Source organism: Brassica napus, chromosome C2 (genome assembly GCF_020379485.1).
Source record: "Brassica napus cultivar Da-Ae chromosome C2, Da-Ae, whole genome shotgun sequence".
NCBI lineage: Eukaryota > Viridiplantae > Streptophyta > Magnoliopsida > Brassicales > Brassicaceae > Brassica > Brassica napus.
The window spans coordinates 31,564,895-31,582,608 of NC_063445.1; the positions used below are offsets into that span (position 1 = coordinate 31,564,895).

Sequence of the window (17,714 nt, forward strand, 5' to 3'; positions counted from 1 at the left end):
CTATGGTATAAATCTAACCTCAAGTTGTCCATGTAGTATAATGTTTTCCATAATGCCAAAAGTAACCTTTGATTAATCACATTAAACATAATTAATTGAATTTTTTTTTTTAAATGGAAAAAGGTTGGTTTAATATAGTTGCCAAAAGGGAAACAAATTAAAAAAAAAAAGGGATCTAAACATTTAACTTTCCCTAACTCCCGTAACCCTAACATCGATCTCTCCGACTCTCTCTTCCACGGCGAGCAAGATGGCGATTGTGTCTTCTCCTTTGTGTTTTATCCGGTGAAATCAACGACGACTGCAGCCACCGGTGGAACCCCTTTCTTTTCTCCTACATACCGAAGGTAAACACCAAAGTTCTCCATCCAATTTCAGTCATAAATTTTGTTCCTTTCTTCTTCTTGTTCTAATACTTTTCTCTGGATCTCTTTCTCTCTAGACAAACGCAAAATAGATTTCAGTGCTTCTCTCTCCACCTCTCCGTCTCTCCCCTTCTCTCCGTCTCTCCGCTTCTCTCCGCCTCTCTCTGCTTGTCTCCGCCTCTCCGTGGTTGCGCCAAACTCTCAAACACCACATGTTGTATAGATATGCATCATAGAACAAGAGTTTGTGAAAATCACAAAACAAACTAAAGAGAAATCATGGGGAAATCATAGATTGGTGAAGAAGAACATTCAAAATCGTTTTGTTTTTGATTTTTCACGAAGCATATCAATGAAAACACGTTTAAGGAAGTTATAATATTTTTAGAATATTTTTAAAACTGCAACTTCCTTAATTTTCGAAAAAACAGTTTTTTTATCCGTAGAAAGCACCTTCTACATTGTGTAGAACATAACAAAATTCCAGAATGTAATTTCTACACTCTGTAGACGTTCGTGTATGGTTTAGATTTTGCATTCCTGATAACTTAGAATACTCCATAAAAGTAAAAACATCTTTCTAAATAAAAGTAGCGATCATTACAAATAGTAGAATTCGTATTCTCCATATTTAGAATTATAGTAAAAAGTAGGTTGTACGTTCTAAAAAAAGTAGATGAATATGTTCATTCTAGAATTCATTTTCTACTCACACGTTTTGTGTAGAAAAGAAATTCTACTTTTAGTAGAACGTAATTTGAAAAAAATATTTATTATTGTTTTTCAACCCAAAAAAATATGTGTTTGTGTAAATGGGTGTTTTATTAATTGTTTATATTTTTAATAATTTTTTTGATTCTTAAAACTATTTATTTCATTAATTTTAACATATAGAAAGGGTAAAAGGGAGAAAAAATGGTAAAAAATGGATTTATACCATATGGACAACTATGTTGTTTTTTGTTCTCTTTTGGCAATTTTTCCAAATTTTTTTACACACACTATTTCTTCCTCTCAAATGACTGCAACAAAAATGTAATGCTTCTCACTTTTAAACTCTCCAACCTCTTTCTAATATTTTTGAAATTGAAAATACTAAATTTTCTATCAATTTCTCATTTTTTGTCTCATGCCTTTCTCACTAATTTATCTTGTTTTGTAGGGTTTTTATTGCATGGTTCTCATCTCCGCTCCTTTAAAGGTAGATCTATAAATTTTGGATTTATATTTTTGTGTATTCTATAAAGGTAAATCTATCTAAACTTCCACTTATTTTATCTTTTTTTTAAGTCATTTGAACGATTTTGGATATACAGGATTTTCATATCTGAGTTTGGATATGCAAATTTTTCAGATCTGGGTCAGACTCAACTCTGGAAGACTTCTCGGAAGTTTTTTCGAAAGTCTTCTAATATATAATGAGAAATCTTCTGACGGAATCTTCTCTTATCTCACCTTTTTTAATAATAGATTTGAGCGTTTTGCTAAATATATATGTCTCTTTTTTCTTCATTTGGTAACATCTTATTGCTTAAAACTCTTACATTTGTTTTTTGCAAACTAAAACTCTCAAACCTCTCGCTAATCTTTTTAAACTTGAAAACACCAAACTATATATGATTTTTTCATTTTTGTCTCATGTTTTTCTCACTAATTTATCTTATTTTTGAAGGTTATTTATCACATGGTTCTCATCTTCCACTCCTTTAAAGGTAGATCTATAAATTTTGGATATGTATTTTTGTGTGTTCTATAAAGGTAGATCCATATAATCTTTCACTCATTTTCTTTGTTTGAAGCCATATGAACGGTTTTGAATATGCAGGTTTTTCAGATCTTGGTTTGGATATGTTTATTTTTCGGATATGGATCAGACTTTGGAAGATTTCCTCGAAATCTTTTGAGCATGTCTTCTCTTTCATAATAGATCTGAGCGTTTTAGCAAGTTTCCATGTATGATTTTTCTTCATTTGGTAAGCTCTTGTTGCATAAAATTCTTACCTTTTTTCCCCAACCAAAACTCTCCAACATATCTCTTATCTTTTTGAACTTGAAAACATCAAATTTTATATCAATTTCTCATTTTTTTTGTCTCATGTCTTTCTCACTAATTTATCTTATTTTTGCAGGTTTTTTGTCACATGGTTCTTATCTTCCACTCCTTTAAAGGTAGATTTATAAATTTTAGATATCTATTTTTGTGTGCTCTATAAAGATAGATCAATCTAATATTCCACTAATTTTCTCTATTTTGAAGTCATTTGAATGTTTTTGGGTATGCAGGTTTTTCAAATCTCAGTCAGATTTTGGAAGTCTCCTCGAAAGTCCTCTAAAATATAATGCCCTAGAAGACTTTCCGGAAGTCTTCTGACAGAGTCTTCTCCCTTGTCAAGTAGAGTCTAAGCTTCTCTTTATAGAGGAATAATCTCTAACTCCATGTATAATAATTTTGATTATGGTATGTTTTGTGATTTGTAGGTGTAATCTTTTATTTGTGAATTCTTTTGTAAATTTGAAGAATTATTAATAAAAATTTTTTTAGCAAATTGTTCATGACTACAATATTATCTTGCCCAAATTACTTGACTTTATTAAAGTAATTGATACAAATTCAATAGCAAAACACAATAACACAAAAATTAAGTCAAATTTAGTCAAACTTACTAAAATTAAGGGAAAAGAATTCTAAAAAACTTAGTCAAATTCACAAAAAAAAAAAAAAAACATTACATAAGTTCAAACATATAACACCTTTCACTAGAAGTCTTCTGAAAAGTCTACAGAATACTTCCTGACTTCCAGGAAGTCTTCTCAGATGACTTCACAAAAGACTTCTTGGAAGACTTAAATTTTAAACAGGAAATTTTAATAGGGAAACTAAAATATAAGTGGGAAATTTTAAGCGGGAAATTAAACATAGGCGGGAAAATTAAATTTTAAGTGAAAATTGAAATTTTAAATCTCATGAAAGTTAAAAAAGTATATCTTGTGATCTAAAAAGACACATTAAACCACATGACTTGATATTCTTGAAGTTATTTCACTTTTGAAAGTTCAAAAACATATTTTGAAGTTGAAAGTACAAGTTTACAAAAGATAACGAAGAAGACTTCTCCGGAAGTCTTCTCTCATTAGCTAGAAACACTAATAACCATGAATATCGGTAACCTTATAATTATCATTGTTGGGGTCAAAAACGGTCACGACGAAGTCAACATCCAAATCTCTGTAAAAATCAGCATGAACATTTTTTACGAAAGTTATTCTTCGTAAAAAGAATCTTTACAAAGAATCTTGCGATAAAACCTTGTTCAAGTCTCGATTGAATCAAATACCGGCTATCCCAAGGCAACAGACACGTATCTAAACCAGCCACGGACAAGCTCGAGTATGGCGATCGGACCACGGACAAGCCAAGCACGATCGCTACGCAGCGACCAAGCATGCACACTGCTCGGTCACTGCGTAGCGACCGAGCTCGAGCCAAGCTCGGTCGCTACGTAGCGACCAAGCTCGAGCTGAGCTCGGTCGCTACGTAACGACCGAGCACGCGTCCCGCTCGGTTGCTACAAAGCGACCGAGTTCGAGCCAAGCTCGGTCGCTACGTAGCGACCGAGCTCGAGCCAAGCTCGGTCGCTACATAGCGACCGAGCACGCGTCCCTCTCGGTCGCTACGTAGCGACCGAGCTCAAGCCAAGTTCAGTCGCTACGTAGCGATTGAGCACGCGTCCTGCTCGGTCGCTACGTAGCGACCGAGCTCGAGCCAAAGCGACCGAGCACGTGCACGTTTTGATCGTTACAAAGCGATCGAGCTTTCCCGAAACGTCGATACGACACGAATCCATGCATTCTCGTCTACTCTTTAATGCTATCTCCCGAAGACCGTAGCAAACCCGTTTCATGTTTCTCGTCATTTGAAGACATCAATCGAACTTTACGATAAAAACCGAAGAAAGTTCGTTTTTATCGAAAGAAACCGTAATAAACGTTTCGAGTCAAAAGACGGCCCAAGGAAACCTAAGACGTGACTCGAAGCCCACTTACGATTTCTTAACCAAAAGCCCGTAAACCGTAGGATGGTTTATGCTTGGTTCACAAGGAAAGATAAATGTCAAGTTTTCGCGGATAAATACAAAGTTTTGGAAGATAATTACGAAGATCGGGAAAAATGGAATATCTCCATTTTTAAGCTATGATGGCTTAAGGGCAGAAGGGAAAAACCGTAAACCGACCTAGGAGCGAGTATATAAGGAGTCCTAGGCGAGAGGCATAAGGAGAGAACTTGGACACATCAAATTTAGCACTTAGAGCAATTTTAGGCAATTTTCCGTTTTTGTTATTCGAGCTGCGACTCAATTAGGTTTTTGCCGTCTTAGGGTTTTAGAACAAGAAATCTCACCGAGAGCTCTCGAGTCCAGGCTAATACCTTTTTGTAAACGCTCAACACAAATTCAGAATAAGACTTCTCTTTGCTCTCTTTTTACGATTCCTTATACTTTATCGTTGTTATCTCGTGTTTTGATTGTTTGGCGTGTGGTATTAGCAGATATCCGGGAACTCTGGGAAATTAGGGTTTTCATAGTTTCCTAATTTAAACGGAAATCGACAGTGCGAATTTCGGTTCCCACAGTTTGGCGCTAGAAGGAGGGGGGGTATGGATCAATCTAACTCTTAGCCACAAAACGCTTGATCAAAACAATGTCTGGAAATACGAAAGACAAAATTGCAGTTCGCAATAACGCTGGTAAGACAACCCCAGCCGCCACTGCGCCTACGCAAACGCCATAGTTCTTGAGAAAATAGAAAACCTTGCTGTGACTTTTTGCCACAGGAAGTGCAATGAAACGAGCACGCGATTTCTCTTTCTAAACATAAAGGGAAACGATAAATCTAACCAAACCCCGTAAGTTTGGATCATTACCAAACAAAAGCAATCTCAATGCGTAAGGATTTTACCCAAACACGTTTTCCGAAAACATTTCGGAAGGGTAAAACTGGTTCTCCAAAAAACCGCAGAAAACCCCTCGGTTAATCGCGGAAAAAGGAAGCGCAACAAATCGATTACATAGCTCGGTTACTACGTAGCGACCGAGCACGCACACGGCTCGGTCGTAACATAGCGAACGAGCACGCACACGGCTCGGTCTCAACGTAGCGAACGAGCACGCACACGGCTCGGTCGCTACATAGCGACCGAGCTCAAGCCAAGCTCGGTCGCTACGTAGCGACCGAGCCGTGTGCCAACTCTCCACTAGCTACGTAGCGACCTGTAAGGCCTCAGAAAGGTCCTCCTTTGCGTTCTCTTTTGAATCCTCATCGAAACGCTTTTATTTTCGTCTCAATCGGAGTTTCTGTTGAGATTTTACGACGAAAACAAGTAGGACTCTTCTTGGCTTTCTTCTACTCACTACGTAGTGAGCTGTCAGACCTCCACTCGCTACATAGTGACCTGTCAGGCCTCAGAAAGGTCCTCCTTTGCGTTCTCTTTTGAATCCTCATCGAAACGCTTCTCGTTTCGTCTCAATCGGAGTTTCCGTTGAGATTTTACGACGAAAACAAGTATGACTCTTCTTGGCTTACTTCTACTTGCTATATAGCTTCCTGACAGACCTCCAGCTCGCTACATAGCGACCTGTCAGGCCTCAAAATGCTCCTTTTTTTTCTCTTTTGAATCCTCATCGAAACGCTTTTCGTTTCGTCTCAATCGGAGTTTCCGTTGAGATTTTACGACGAAAACAAGTAGGACTCTTCTTGGCTTACTTCTACTCACTACATAGCGAACTGTCAGACCTCCAGCTCGCTAGATAGCGACTTGTCAGGCCTCAAAAAGCTCCTCCTTTGTGTTCTCTTTCGAATCCCGATCGAAACGCTTTTCGTTTCGTCTCAATCGGAGTTTCCGTTGAGATTTTACGACGAAAACAAGTAAGACTCGTCTAAACTCCTTCGCTTGCTCCTACTCGCCCTTACCTCAATCTTTGTGTTCTCCTTCAAATCTCGATCGAAACGTCTCTTGTTTCGTCTCAATTGGAGTGACCATTGAAACTTTACGATAAAAAAAAAACCCGCAAAGACTTGTTTTCTCGCATGGATTCAGATTAATTGTATAAAACGGCAACGGTTAACTTAACAACTTAGCCGCCTCAACTATACGATTACGTTGAACCTTTTTATAAAAATTGACGTCGTATCTAAGGAGACGATAACAGTCAAGTTCGGAAGATAAATGTCGTGTTTCAAAGGATAAACACCAATATCGAAAATGGCGAACATACACGAGAGGAGGAAGGGGAAATGAGCAAGCAAAACTGAGAAGAGACAAAACTGCATCTTCGAGAGAACTAAGGTATTTCCGACTTGAAAATTTTGGAATCAGACTTGGAATCTTCGTAGGAAATTACTAAGAAATAAAAACGCCTTTGAGACTGCCATAGAACTTTAGGGAGCGTAAAACCTAGGTGGATAGTCTAGCGAACTAAGTCTAAAGCGATTTTTCCTGTTTCGATATATTGTTCCATAACTATTCATCCAGATCTTGCAAGCCGATCTAAACTCTCCGAAAATCAAGAAACGATTGCCACGCATACTTAGCTCGCTTCCCAAAAAAAGAAAAAGAAAAAGAAAGAACTAGAGACACGAACATCGTCTTAAAATCGATTCGTTCCTAGCAACTTTCTTAAAAACTGACATATTCCAAGTTGTCAACCTGAAAACCACCAAGTCGCAATCCTAGTGTCGTCTTCAAAACGACCCGGACTGTCGATCATTCTATTCCTCGAGAAAAAAGGGACGGAGTAGGTGCGTATACTATACTCGTATACTCTCATACTTCAAAAATATATTCAAACAATGCGATGTCTCGTCAAGATCAAGAAAACACTTTCGACAAGAAAACGCTTTCGACAAAGCAAACTCTCGTAGAAATATGCGGAAATATATTCAAACAATGCGATGTCTCGTCAAGATCATCCTAAAAGCAAACGACAATCTGAGATTCGTCTAAACGCTAGGAACTGATCCAAACCATCTTGGAAAAATTTCTCAAAGACTATACAGCATCTATCATCGCAATCATTCGTTTAGAAAACCTCTGCCAAACTTCAGAATGAATGTCGATGATTCGCTGAAGTCATAAAGATCTTTTCCGATTTGATTAAACGAGTTTCGTATAAGAGTCATTATACGAGAAATCTTCAGGCAAGCATCGCTCTCATTTTCCGTTGAACCAACCGACTCACGGAAAAACATCAAAAACATTTGCGACAAAGCAAAATCAAGAACAAAAGTAACAGAAAATACGACAAAGAGAAAAAGTCCTCCCCGCTCGTCGACTAAGTCTATCGCTATTTAACTGATTTGTTTCGCTGAAGAAACCTGCAAAAATGTTTCGCGACTAGATCTCGGTGAAATAACCTTTGGTAAAACTCTATGAGTGACTCAAAGAAACTTTAACCGAAGAATAAAAACAAAAGCGGAAACGTTTCTCAAAAATCTGCGGAAACATCGTTATTTTGACATCTCCATACGTCGCGTCAATTTACTAAATTCGTAAAAAACGGTTGTCCGTTACTTACGCAAAAAATCCTTCGTATAATCAGATCATGTCATACGAAGTAACTTTCGAAAGTAAACGTAACAAGTTTTACGAAAAAGTACTTTCCTTTTAGCAAAAACCAAGCTGTCTGATCCGACATTGGACGACCAATCTAAACTTTATTTCCTCGCACCACGATCTGAAAGGTCTCATTCTTTAGCCCTGCGACTCACTGGCATCCGCTCTCATTCCGGTTGGTCACGTCCAAGCAGGAAATCACCCCGCAACTGACTCCGCACGGGCTCTGTATCGAGCTTCTTAGGCTTTATCTCCCTCGAAAACAAAGGAAACAACTTCCATACGAATAAATGAAACATTATACGAAACTTTCATCGTATAAATTAACCCTAAAGAGGAAAACGTTTTCTACCACCATGGGCATACTCGGCCTATCAAACTCGATAAACGCCATTCGTCCCTCGCCCAATTACGCCTTTCCTTCGAAGCCGAACTGGGTTACAGCATACCCTTTAAGGACGATTCTAACCGACTTGACCTTATTGATAGCACGAAAGTGTCATGGTCTAATCCTTTGGCAACAACGTCCTTGGCTATAAAGTTGAGCACAGCCTTCATGCAAAGCCAAAACAATTGAGCGACCACCGCTCCAATAACTTGACGGCTAAACGGTAATCCGCAATTTTTCTTGAAACGCCAAGTAACGATTACACAAACAATTCTCGTATGACCCAAAAATGGGAATCATACGGTAAATTCGTCATAACAAAACTCAGTCCTAACAACCAAACAGTTAACAGAAAGGTTTCACTTGTCAAAAATCGACAAGTTCCATATACTATGATTCACTTTAAGCCCGCTGTGTTTTACTCGTAAAATGTGGTATGTAAGGTAAACTCGTAACAGAGCTCCAATAGCTATACGAAACACCCTCAAATAGACACGAAAGAAATCTCGGAAGGCCAATACCTCACAAAGCATGGTATAGGAGGATGCCTCCTTCCGGGACAAATTTACATGACCCCTTGGTCCTAACTCCTCGATCGCAAATCAAATCCAAACAGGAACAATAATTTTGGCTGCGAACATCCGTGGACAAACCAGAATGTTTCTCAAACGCAGGGCTAAGACTAAACCCTTGCAATATCGCGAAACATATTCAAGCCCGCGAACATTTCAAGCACGAAACGCGGCATACAAAAAAAAAAAAAATCAATCTTCAGCATTGCGAGACGTCGCAGATGCCTGAAGAACCATTTTTCGACAAAATTTCCTTCCTCGATAAAGGCACCTTCTTGGAAGACTAAACAGTCATACATACTAAACATCTTCTCAAACACGTATTCTTCGCAAAGACTCAAAAACGGTAATATCTACCGATAAGTTTGTTGCTGATCACAACAAACTCTTAACGTCCTAAACAGACTTATCATCTCCTAGAGATAGCTCTCGTACACCCGACACAAGGGTAATAGCGCTATATATAAAAAATCCAAAATTTTGGTCAGCACTTTCGAGAGACTTAAAAATTGTCCTCGAAGAGATGCTCGATTCCTACCATACAAGCCACATAAGCCGAGAACATATCGCGGACTTTAAAGCTGGATGGAATCAGGTCGAAAACGATACGGGAAACGTAAGTCGAAGTAGTCACCGCACCCCCTAAAGCCGTGATTAGACCTAGGTCTTGCCCTAAACCCAGCGCACTGGTCTCTAACATCTCTAGGCATAGTATCAAACACCCTGATACGAGATCCCAAAATTTGTCTCTTGGCCAATATTCGAGCGTCTTCAGAAATCCCACAAGTTTACACACTGCGGAAAACTCTCGAAACAGATCACGGATATAGCAGTTCACACAGAGTTAGATTACGAGATGACAACTCGTAGTCTTCCCTCTACGCCCATATAAAATACCATCGGCAGCAACATGCCTGATAATCTCTACATGACACATAACTAAACCTTAAATGTGTCATTGGAAAACAGATTGTAAGCACCTTAACTCTAAAACGAACTACGAAAGGCTTGATCCCTTCGACAAGGGTTCGTAGGCAGCCTTCATAAGGCGCAGCCCCATTTAAAAAAAAAAACCTTTCTTTTTATGCATAAGTTTTTCTTCGTCAATGTTTGTCTACGGATCTTCGGATACAAACTTCGTCCAACATGCCTAACTCGCCTAACCGCACGCTAGAATCTCATCAATGATCCACGATTCTAACGGGCTGAGGGGCTAACTGTTGGGGTCAAAAACGGTCACGACGAAGATAACATCCAAATCTCCGTAAAAATCAGCATGAACATTTTTTACGAAAGTTATTCTTCGTAAAAAGAATCTTTACAAAGAATCTTTACAAAGAATCTCGCGATAAAACCTTGTTCAAGTCTCGATTGAATCAAATACCGGCTGTCCCAAGGCAACAGACACGTATCTAAACCAGCCACGGACAAGCTCGAGTATGGCGATCGGACCACAGACAAGCCAAGCATGATCGCTACGCAGCGACCAAGCATGCACACTGCTCGGTCGCTACGTAGCGACCGAGCTCGAGCCAAAGCGATCGAGCACGTGCACGTTTTGATCGTTACGAAGCGATCGAGCTTTCCCGAAACGTCGATACAACACGAATCCATGCATTCTAGTCTACTCTTTAATGCTATCTCCCGAAAACCGTAGCAAACTCATTTCATGTTTCTCGTCATTTGAAGTCATCAATCGAACTTTACGAGAAAAACTGTGAAAAGTTTGTTTTTATCGAAAGAAGCCGTAATAAACGTTTCGAGTCAAAAGACGGCCCAAGGAGACCTAAGACGTGACTCGAAGCCCACTTACGATTTCTTAACCAAAAGCCCGTAAACCGTAGGACGGTTTATGTTTGGTTCGCAAGGAAAGATAAATGTCAAGTTTCCGCGGATAAATACAAAGTTTTGGAAGATAATTACGAAGATCGGGAAAAATGGAATATCTCCATTTTTAAGCTATGGCGGCTTAAGGGCAGAAGGAGAAAAGCGTAAACCGACCTAGAAGCGAGTATATAAGGAGTCCTCGGCGAGAGGCACAAGGAGAGAACTTGGACACAGCAAATTTAGCACTTAGAGCAATTTTAGGCAATTTTCCGTTTTTGTTATTCGAGCTGCGACTCAATTTGGTTTTTGCTGTCTTAGGGTTTTAGAACTAGGAATCTCGCCGATAGCTCTCGAGCCCAGGCTAATACCTTTTTGTAAACGCTCAACACAAATTCGGAATAAGACTTCTCTTTGCTCTCTTTTTACGATTCCTTATACTTTATCGTTGTTATCTCGTGTTATGATTGCTTGGCGTTTGGTATTAGCAGATATCCGGGACCTCTGGGAAATTAGGGTTTTCCTAGTTTCCTAATTTAAGCGAAATCGACAGTGCGAATTTCGGTTCCCACAATCACCACCAATTAAGTTATCAGTTTCACTAAGTAGCCCCAATATTGACTAATATACATGAATTAACAAGAAAATATTAAAAAGTCTATAATTTTAGAGAAAGTGAAAGTTTATTAAGCTTTGACTTAGAATACTTTCACGAAAGTCTTCTACTAGAAGACTTACTCGAAAGTCTTCCGCATAAAGTACTCTAGGAAGTCTTCCGTTTAGGTCATTTTTGCAATTGCAAATTTACAAAGAAAGACTTCTAAAGAAGTCTACTCTACAGCAGACTTATATGGAAGTCTTTCTTTGTAAATATTGGCTTATTTTTGTTTTTGAAAAAATCTCGAAAATACCAGAGAAGACTTCCCGGTAAGTCTTCTTGTATAAAAATGTTAGTTTTGCAAGTGACCGAATTGCGTTAGAAATTTGATTTTTCCAGAAGACTTACATGAAAGTCTTCCACTAGAAAAATAAAACTTAAATATTACATTGAACTAGGTGCCTTCATTGTAAGTCGTCTCAGATTATTTTTGCAATTGAAAAATAAAATTTAAATATTTTATTTTAATTAGACGACTTCCATGTAAGTATTCTGGCATACGACTTACACAGAAGTCTTCTGTGATAACCAAGGTTTGACCGGAATCTCAGAATAAAATTCTGAAAGACTTCCGTGTAAGTCATCTTCCAGAAGACTTACATGGAAGTCGTCTAACTAAAATTAAATATTTAAGTTTTATTTTTCAATTGCAAAAGTAACCTGAGACGACTTTCACCGATAGTGAGAAGACTTCCACCAAGATTTCGGAAGACTTACAGGGAAGTCTTCCGCCGGCGGAAGACTTCCGTATAAGTCGTCTAGAAAAAGTCAAATTTCTGACACAATCCTATCAATTGCAAAACTAACATATTTATCCTAGACGGCTTACCGGAAAGTCTTCTCTGGTATTTTCGAGATTTTGTTTTAACAAAGAAAAGTTGAAAGATTTCCAAAGAAATCGTCTATAAAATACACATAAAGTCAATTGTAGAAGTAACCTTTGTATTGACCAGAAAACTTCCGCATAAGTCTTCTACGACCAGAAGACTTACATGTAAGCATTCTGGCGAACAAATCTGGAAAAAAATTATCAATTTTATACTTTCAACCAGTGAGATAACTTGATTGGCTTCTCCTAGCACACAGAACTTCACCACGAAACATACCAACTTGTTAATGACCAAGAATCATGAGTTTGAGTGGATCTATGAACCTTGCAAAATTTAGAATCAAAATATTGGGGTTTTTAGATGAATATAGAGAGAAAGTGAAAGAGATGTAGTTTTTTGTGAATAAGAAATGAGATAAGAGAAGTGAAAAACTATTTCATGGGTCGACCACCAATTTTTCCACGAGAACTATTGTATAGTGCTATATGTCTCCAAAACTATTACCTCTATCTATTTGTTCCCGAGAATAAAGTTTCATTCCTATTTCTCCCCGAATATATAGTTTGAAACCTATTTCTCCCCAATCATCGAATTAGACGGTTTAATATCGGTTTACTGTTTTAACCTAAACCGTAAGCCACTTAAAGTTGACAGTTAACCAACTAAGATCCAATTAAGACTGATTTAAACCCGATTAAAGACCCAGCCTTACTACTCAAAAAAAAAAACCAACATTATAAACGTAAACCCAGAAACCCGACCTTACACAAAATCCCCAAATTGTAGAGCCATAAAAAAGGAAATCTCCTTAGATTTGGAAGCAAAATCGACAAGAGATCAATGGCGTTAGTCTCAGAAGCTGTGGAGAGAGACGAATTTAAAATCGAGCAATTGGTTGAGGACTTCGTCAACGAGCCTTCAATTCGACATGATGAGGTTCCAGAAAGTGAAAGTGACAGCAATAACGAGGGTAAAGAGGATGAGAGAGTTTCGAAACAGAGGTCGACGAACTATGCGAGGCGTGGTAACGGGACATTGTACAAAGACCAGAGATTCTTCAATGGAGTAGCTTTTAAGGAATGTGTCCTTGATTATGCACTAAAATCAGGCAGAAACATTAAACAGTACAGGTACGATAAAGACAAGATTGGATTTAAATGTGTTGGTGGAGTTAGCGAAGGTGAAGCTTGTGAATGGAAAGTGTATGCATCCATTTTACCGAGTGCAATATATGGAAAGTTAGTTGTTCATGGTGGTTGGTGTGTTGAACGCAATGACAATATTGTAAATATTTGATGAAGATGAAGATGATATAGTAAAACACTCATTTTCCGAAAAAAAAAAAAAAAAAAAGGAAATGACATTTTCGTAAATACTTCGAACTTCTGAGATAGATAGGGCAAATGAAAGTTCCAAAAATATCACGGTTTAGTTTTGTGTCTGAATTTTTGTTTTGAGTCATATTTGAAAAACCCCCTTAATTAAATAATAAAATTTTTAGATTTTTCTATATTTGTTATATTTTGAGTTTTTTAAAACGACCATAAATTACTAAAACTATTAAAATCTCATATTGAAAATGTTGTAACCAATGATTTAAATTTTTCTAATTGAAAATACAAATAACTGTGAAATCATATGAGTAAAAAGTCTCATTTAATAATTATTAGATTGAAAATTCTATATATTTTAATATCTTTTAAATTAAAATATATACTATACAAAAAACATAAATATTTTAGTTTCAGTATACGTGTAAACACTAATTTAGTCTACAATACGATAAAAGTTTGTTATAAACCAAAATAATTAACTTTATTTCCAGAAAACACATAATTTAAAACTAAAAAAAAATAAACAAAATTTCATTTATATAACATTAATATTTTTAAAGTATTTCACCTTGCGCGAAGCGTAGGTTATTACCTAGTATCTAGATATTTGAGATGCAAAAAAAATAGAGTTTGGATGCTAACATTTGCGTCTCAAAATTCAAAAGACTTAAATACCCTTAATACAAATATAAAATTGATTAAATTAGTTGTATAATTATTATATAATAATTTTAACCGGATAACTGCAATTTTCCGCTAAAATCGGATAATTGCAATTTCCCGCCAATAACGGAAAAAGTATTTTCTCGTTAGAACCATAAAAACCGTATTTTTCTGCCAAAATCGAAAAACTGATTTTCCGCCAAACCTCCAGAAATGTGTTGCAATTTCCCGCTAAAATCGGATAATTGCAATTTCCCACAAATATCGGAAAAAGTATTTTTTTCGCTAGAACCATAAAACCCGCATTTTCCCGCCAAAATCGAAAAAATTATTTTCTGCCAAACCTCCAAAAATGTGTTTTTCCGCCAAAACCCAAAATCGTGTGTTTCCTGCCAAAACCAAAAATGTGTTTTCTTGCCAAAGTCAGAAAAATGTGTTTTTTCAGCCAAAACGAGAAAACGTGTTTTCTTGCCAAAACTGGAAAACATGTCTTCTCGCCAAAATTGGAAAAACGCTTTTTCTGTCAACACCAAAAATCACATTCCGCTAAAACTGAAAAAATTGGAAATCGTGTTTTTCCGCCAACAGCGAAAAGCACATTTTACCGCTAAAACTGGAAAATTGTTTCCCGCTAAAACTGGAAAATTGCATTTTTCCAACAAAACTGGAAATGTGTTTTCTGCCCAAATTGGAAAACGTGTTTTCCGTTAAATTGTGTTTTTCAGCCAAAACTGCAAATTGTATGTTTTCGTCAAAATCGCAAAATTAATTTTTTCATCAAAATCCGCAAAATCGTGCTTTCACAAAAAATGCAAAATAATATAATTAAATAATATAATTAGTTCATTATTAAGAATAAAAATCATCCCCTTTTACTCATTTTAACTACTAGTATTCCGCGTTGCACAAAAAAAAACTACTAGTATTCCAATACTATTGTGAAATAAGAATACAAACAACTTAAGATCTAGATGTTGCATCTGGATGCAAATATAACTATAAAAACAAACAATATTTGGATTAATATCTAGATGTTGTATTCAGATGCTGCATCAAATATAGAAACGAACATGGCATGATTATCAGAAAGCAAGATAGAGGACATGTCTGTTACATTGCATCCTTATCACTAATTTTATGTTGTTGCAATAATAGAAAGAAAAAATTTATATACATATAATCTTGAAATTCAAATAACTAAACCAATGGCACATAGATCCGTGACATAGAATACTCAGTCAATTCATCTTCAAAGATCAGATATTCCAATCGAGCGGAGAAGAGCGAGAATTTCATGGCACCGAAGCGTTTGATTCAATATTCAACTTAGTCTCCCCAGAGCTCATATGACCATTCATTTCCCTTTTTCTTAAGAAATGGTTCCATGTAAGGAATGTTTAAAAGCTCTGACCAGAATTTAGTTGTAACACCCCACCCACCTACGACTAATGGTCTCACATGCCCGATTTCTCGGTCTGTGGATCCCATTCCAAGCGACAGGCGGTGTGTTAAGTTTGGAAAGGCTCGAAAGACTTGTTTACTGACTTTGCAATCACTACATGATCTTTTCCATGCTTTGGCCTCACTCATACGGTATCACGAATCACTTCCCGATATGTCATCTATCCTTCTATTACTTCAGGTCAAGTACGCTTAACCCTCGAGTTCTAAACGGATGTGTGACAGAAAAAGTAAGTGCACTTTGGTGAAATAGGTAGCCAAATAAATTCTCTTAAGCATTTCTCATTATACCACAAACCAGAATATTACAATTCATCCTCTCTCTCAAAGAACAAAACGTGTATGTTGCGCCCCAGGATTGTTATCCATGTTAGTTTGAGCCCTCACTGACTCCACACTCGTCTGGGTTCGGCTTTGATACCACTTGTAACGCCCCAACCGCCGATGGCTAATGGACCTCCCACGCCCGCTCACTCGGTCTGTGGGCCCCACTCTATGCGACAGGTAGTGCATTAATTTTTGAAAAGTTCGAAAACTTGTTTACAGACCCTGCAATCACCATATGACATTTCTCCATGATTTGGCACTACTCACACAGTATCGCGAATTACTTTCCGATAGGTCACCCATCCTTTTATTACTCGAGCTCAAGCACGCTTAATCCTAGAGTTTTAAACGAATTTGTGATGGAAAAAATAAATAAACGTTGGTAATATAAATAGCCAAATCAATTCTCTTAAAACTTTGTCATATACTACGGACCATAATGTTACATTAGTCTCAATTTAGTCTCTTATTTCCCTATAAGAGACTTACAGCTTTACATGTTTCCATATAAAGAATGTTCAAAAGCCCTGACCAGTAAACTGATGAACATGTGTAAGTATTGACATTAACTCGTTTTATTTTGGTTTGAGAACTCATCATAAACTTTTTTTTGTCAAAACCATTTGATTTTGGATGGTTTTCTTTGTGGTATCTCTGAAATAGCTTTAGGCCACATAATATAAAAACAAAATGTGGACCACATTTAAGAATATTAGGTATAGCTCAAATGGTTAAAGAAGAGAAGTTAGTGTCCTCCTTTGCTAGATGCTACAAATCTCTTTCATATAACTTTTTTGGGGCAGTATTAAATATAAATTTAAGGGCCATCATTGTAACATGATTTAAGCCTCAGAAATATTTGGGTCGGCACTGGGTACGTACATTAAGTGAGCGATAGGTTGAAAGCCAATATTCTTCTCTATGGCGAGGAAGAACAAAGTGAAGAACATCTAGGTACCTGAGATGTACGGTAAGAACACTAAGCTAAGGGAGCTGGTGAATATGGTTGTAACAGCTGGTAACATTTTTTTGTAACTGAACAGCTGGCAACATTGATGTGAGCAAGTCCACAAAGACTAGAGAAGAAATCTCAGGGACCTATATAGAAGATGCATGGGCTTATAAAGCTTGAGAGACAGTTTCGTTGGATAGCAACTCATGACAAACGGCGCTCGAAATGGTGAGCTGTACCGTTACATGGCCGATACAAAAGTTGCTTTTGCTCAGGTAATGTGCATTCAGTTTGAGTTTGATTTAGGCTATGACTCGTGACATGTAGCATTCATTTTGAGTTGCAGCATGTATTGTAATTTGATGTAAGTTGTAATAAAAATTATATGGTAAAAATGAAGTTTATGTGATAAGTTTGCAGTATAAACAAAAGTTACAATTTTATTAAAATTGATGACTGGTAACATTTTTGATGTATATGTTGCAGTATAGTTTTTAAATTAAATAATTACAAATAAACATATATATAATGAATATTATTAAAAACAAAAAAAAACATAAACTTATTCTAAAATAGAAATAAATAATAATATTTTTTTACTTTTAATATGTGAAATACTATTTGACAAGAAATAAGTTGTAATATGTATTATTTTCTAATGAGTTATAACTCTAACAACATTATTTCACATATTAAAATTTAAAACTATTATTATTTATTATTTATTTTAA

The 17,714-nt window shown here is 36.8% G+C and overlaps 1 protein-coding gene across 1 annotated transcript; it reads left to right on the top strand.

Annotated features, from left to right (window-relative positions):
- The first annotated feature begins 13,086 nt into the window (after window positions 1-13,086).
- LOC106378324 lies at window positions 13,087-13,542 on the top strand. Its single transcript, XM_013818472.1, has one exon. It carries the CDS (start codon window positions 13,087-13,089, stop codon window positions 13,540-13,542), a length of 456 nt encoding a protein of 151 aa, XP_013673926.1.
- Window positions 13,543-17,714: the final 4,172 nt, after the last annotated feature.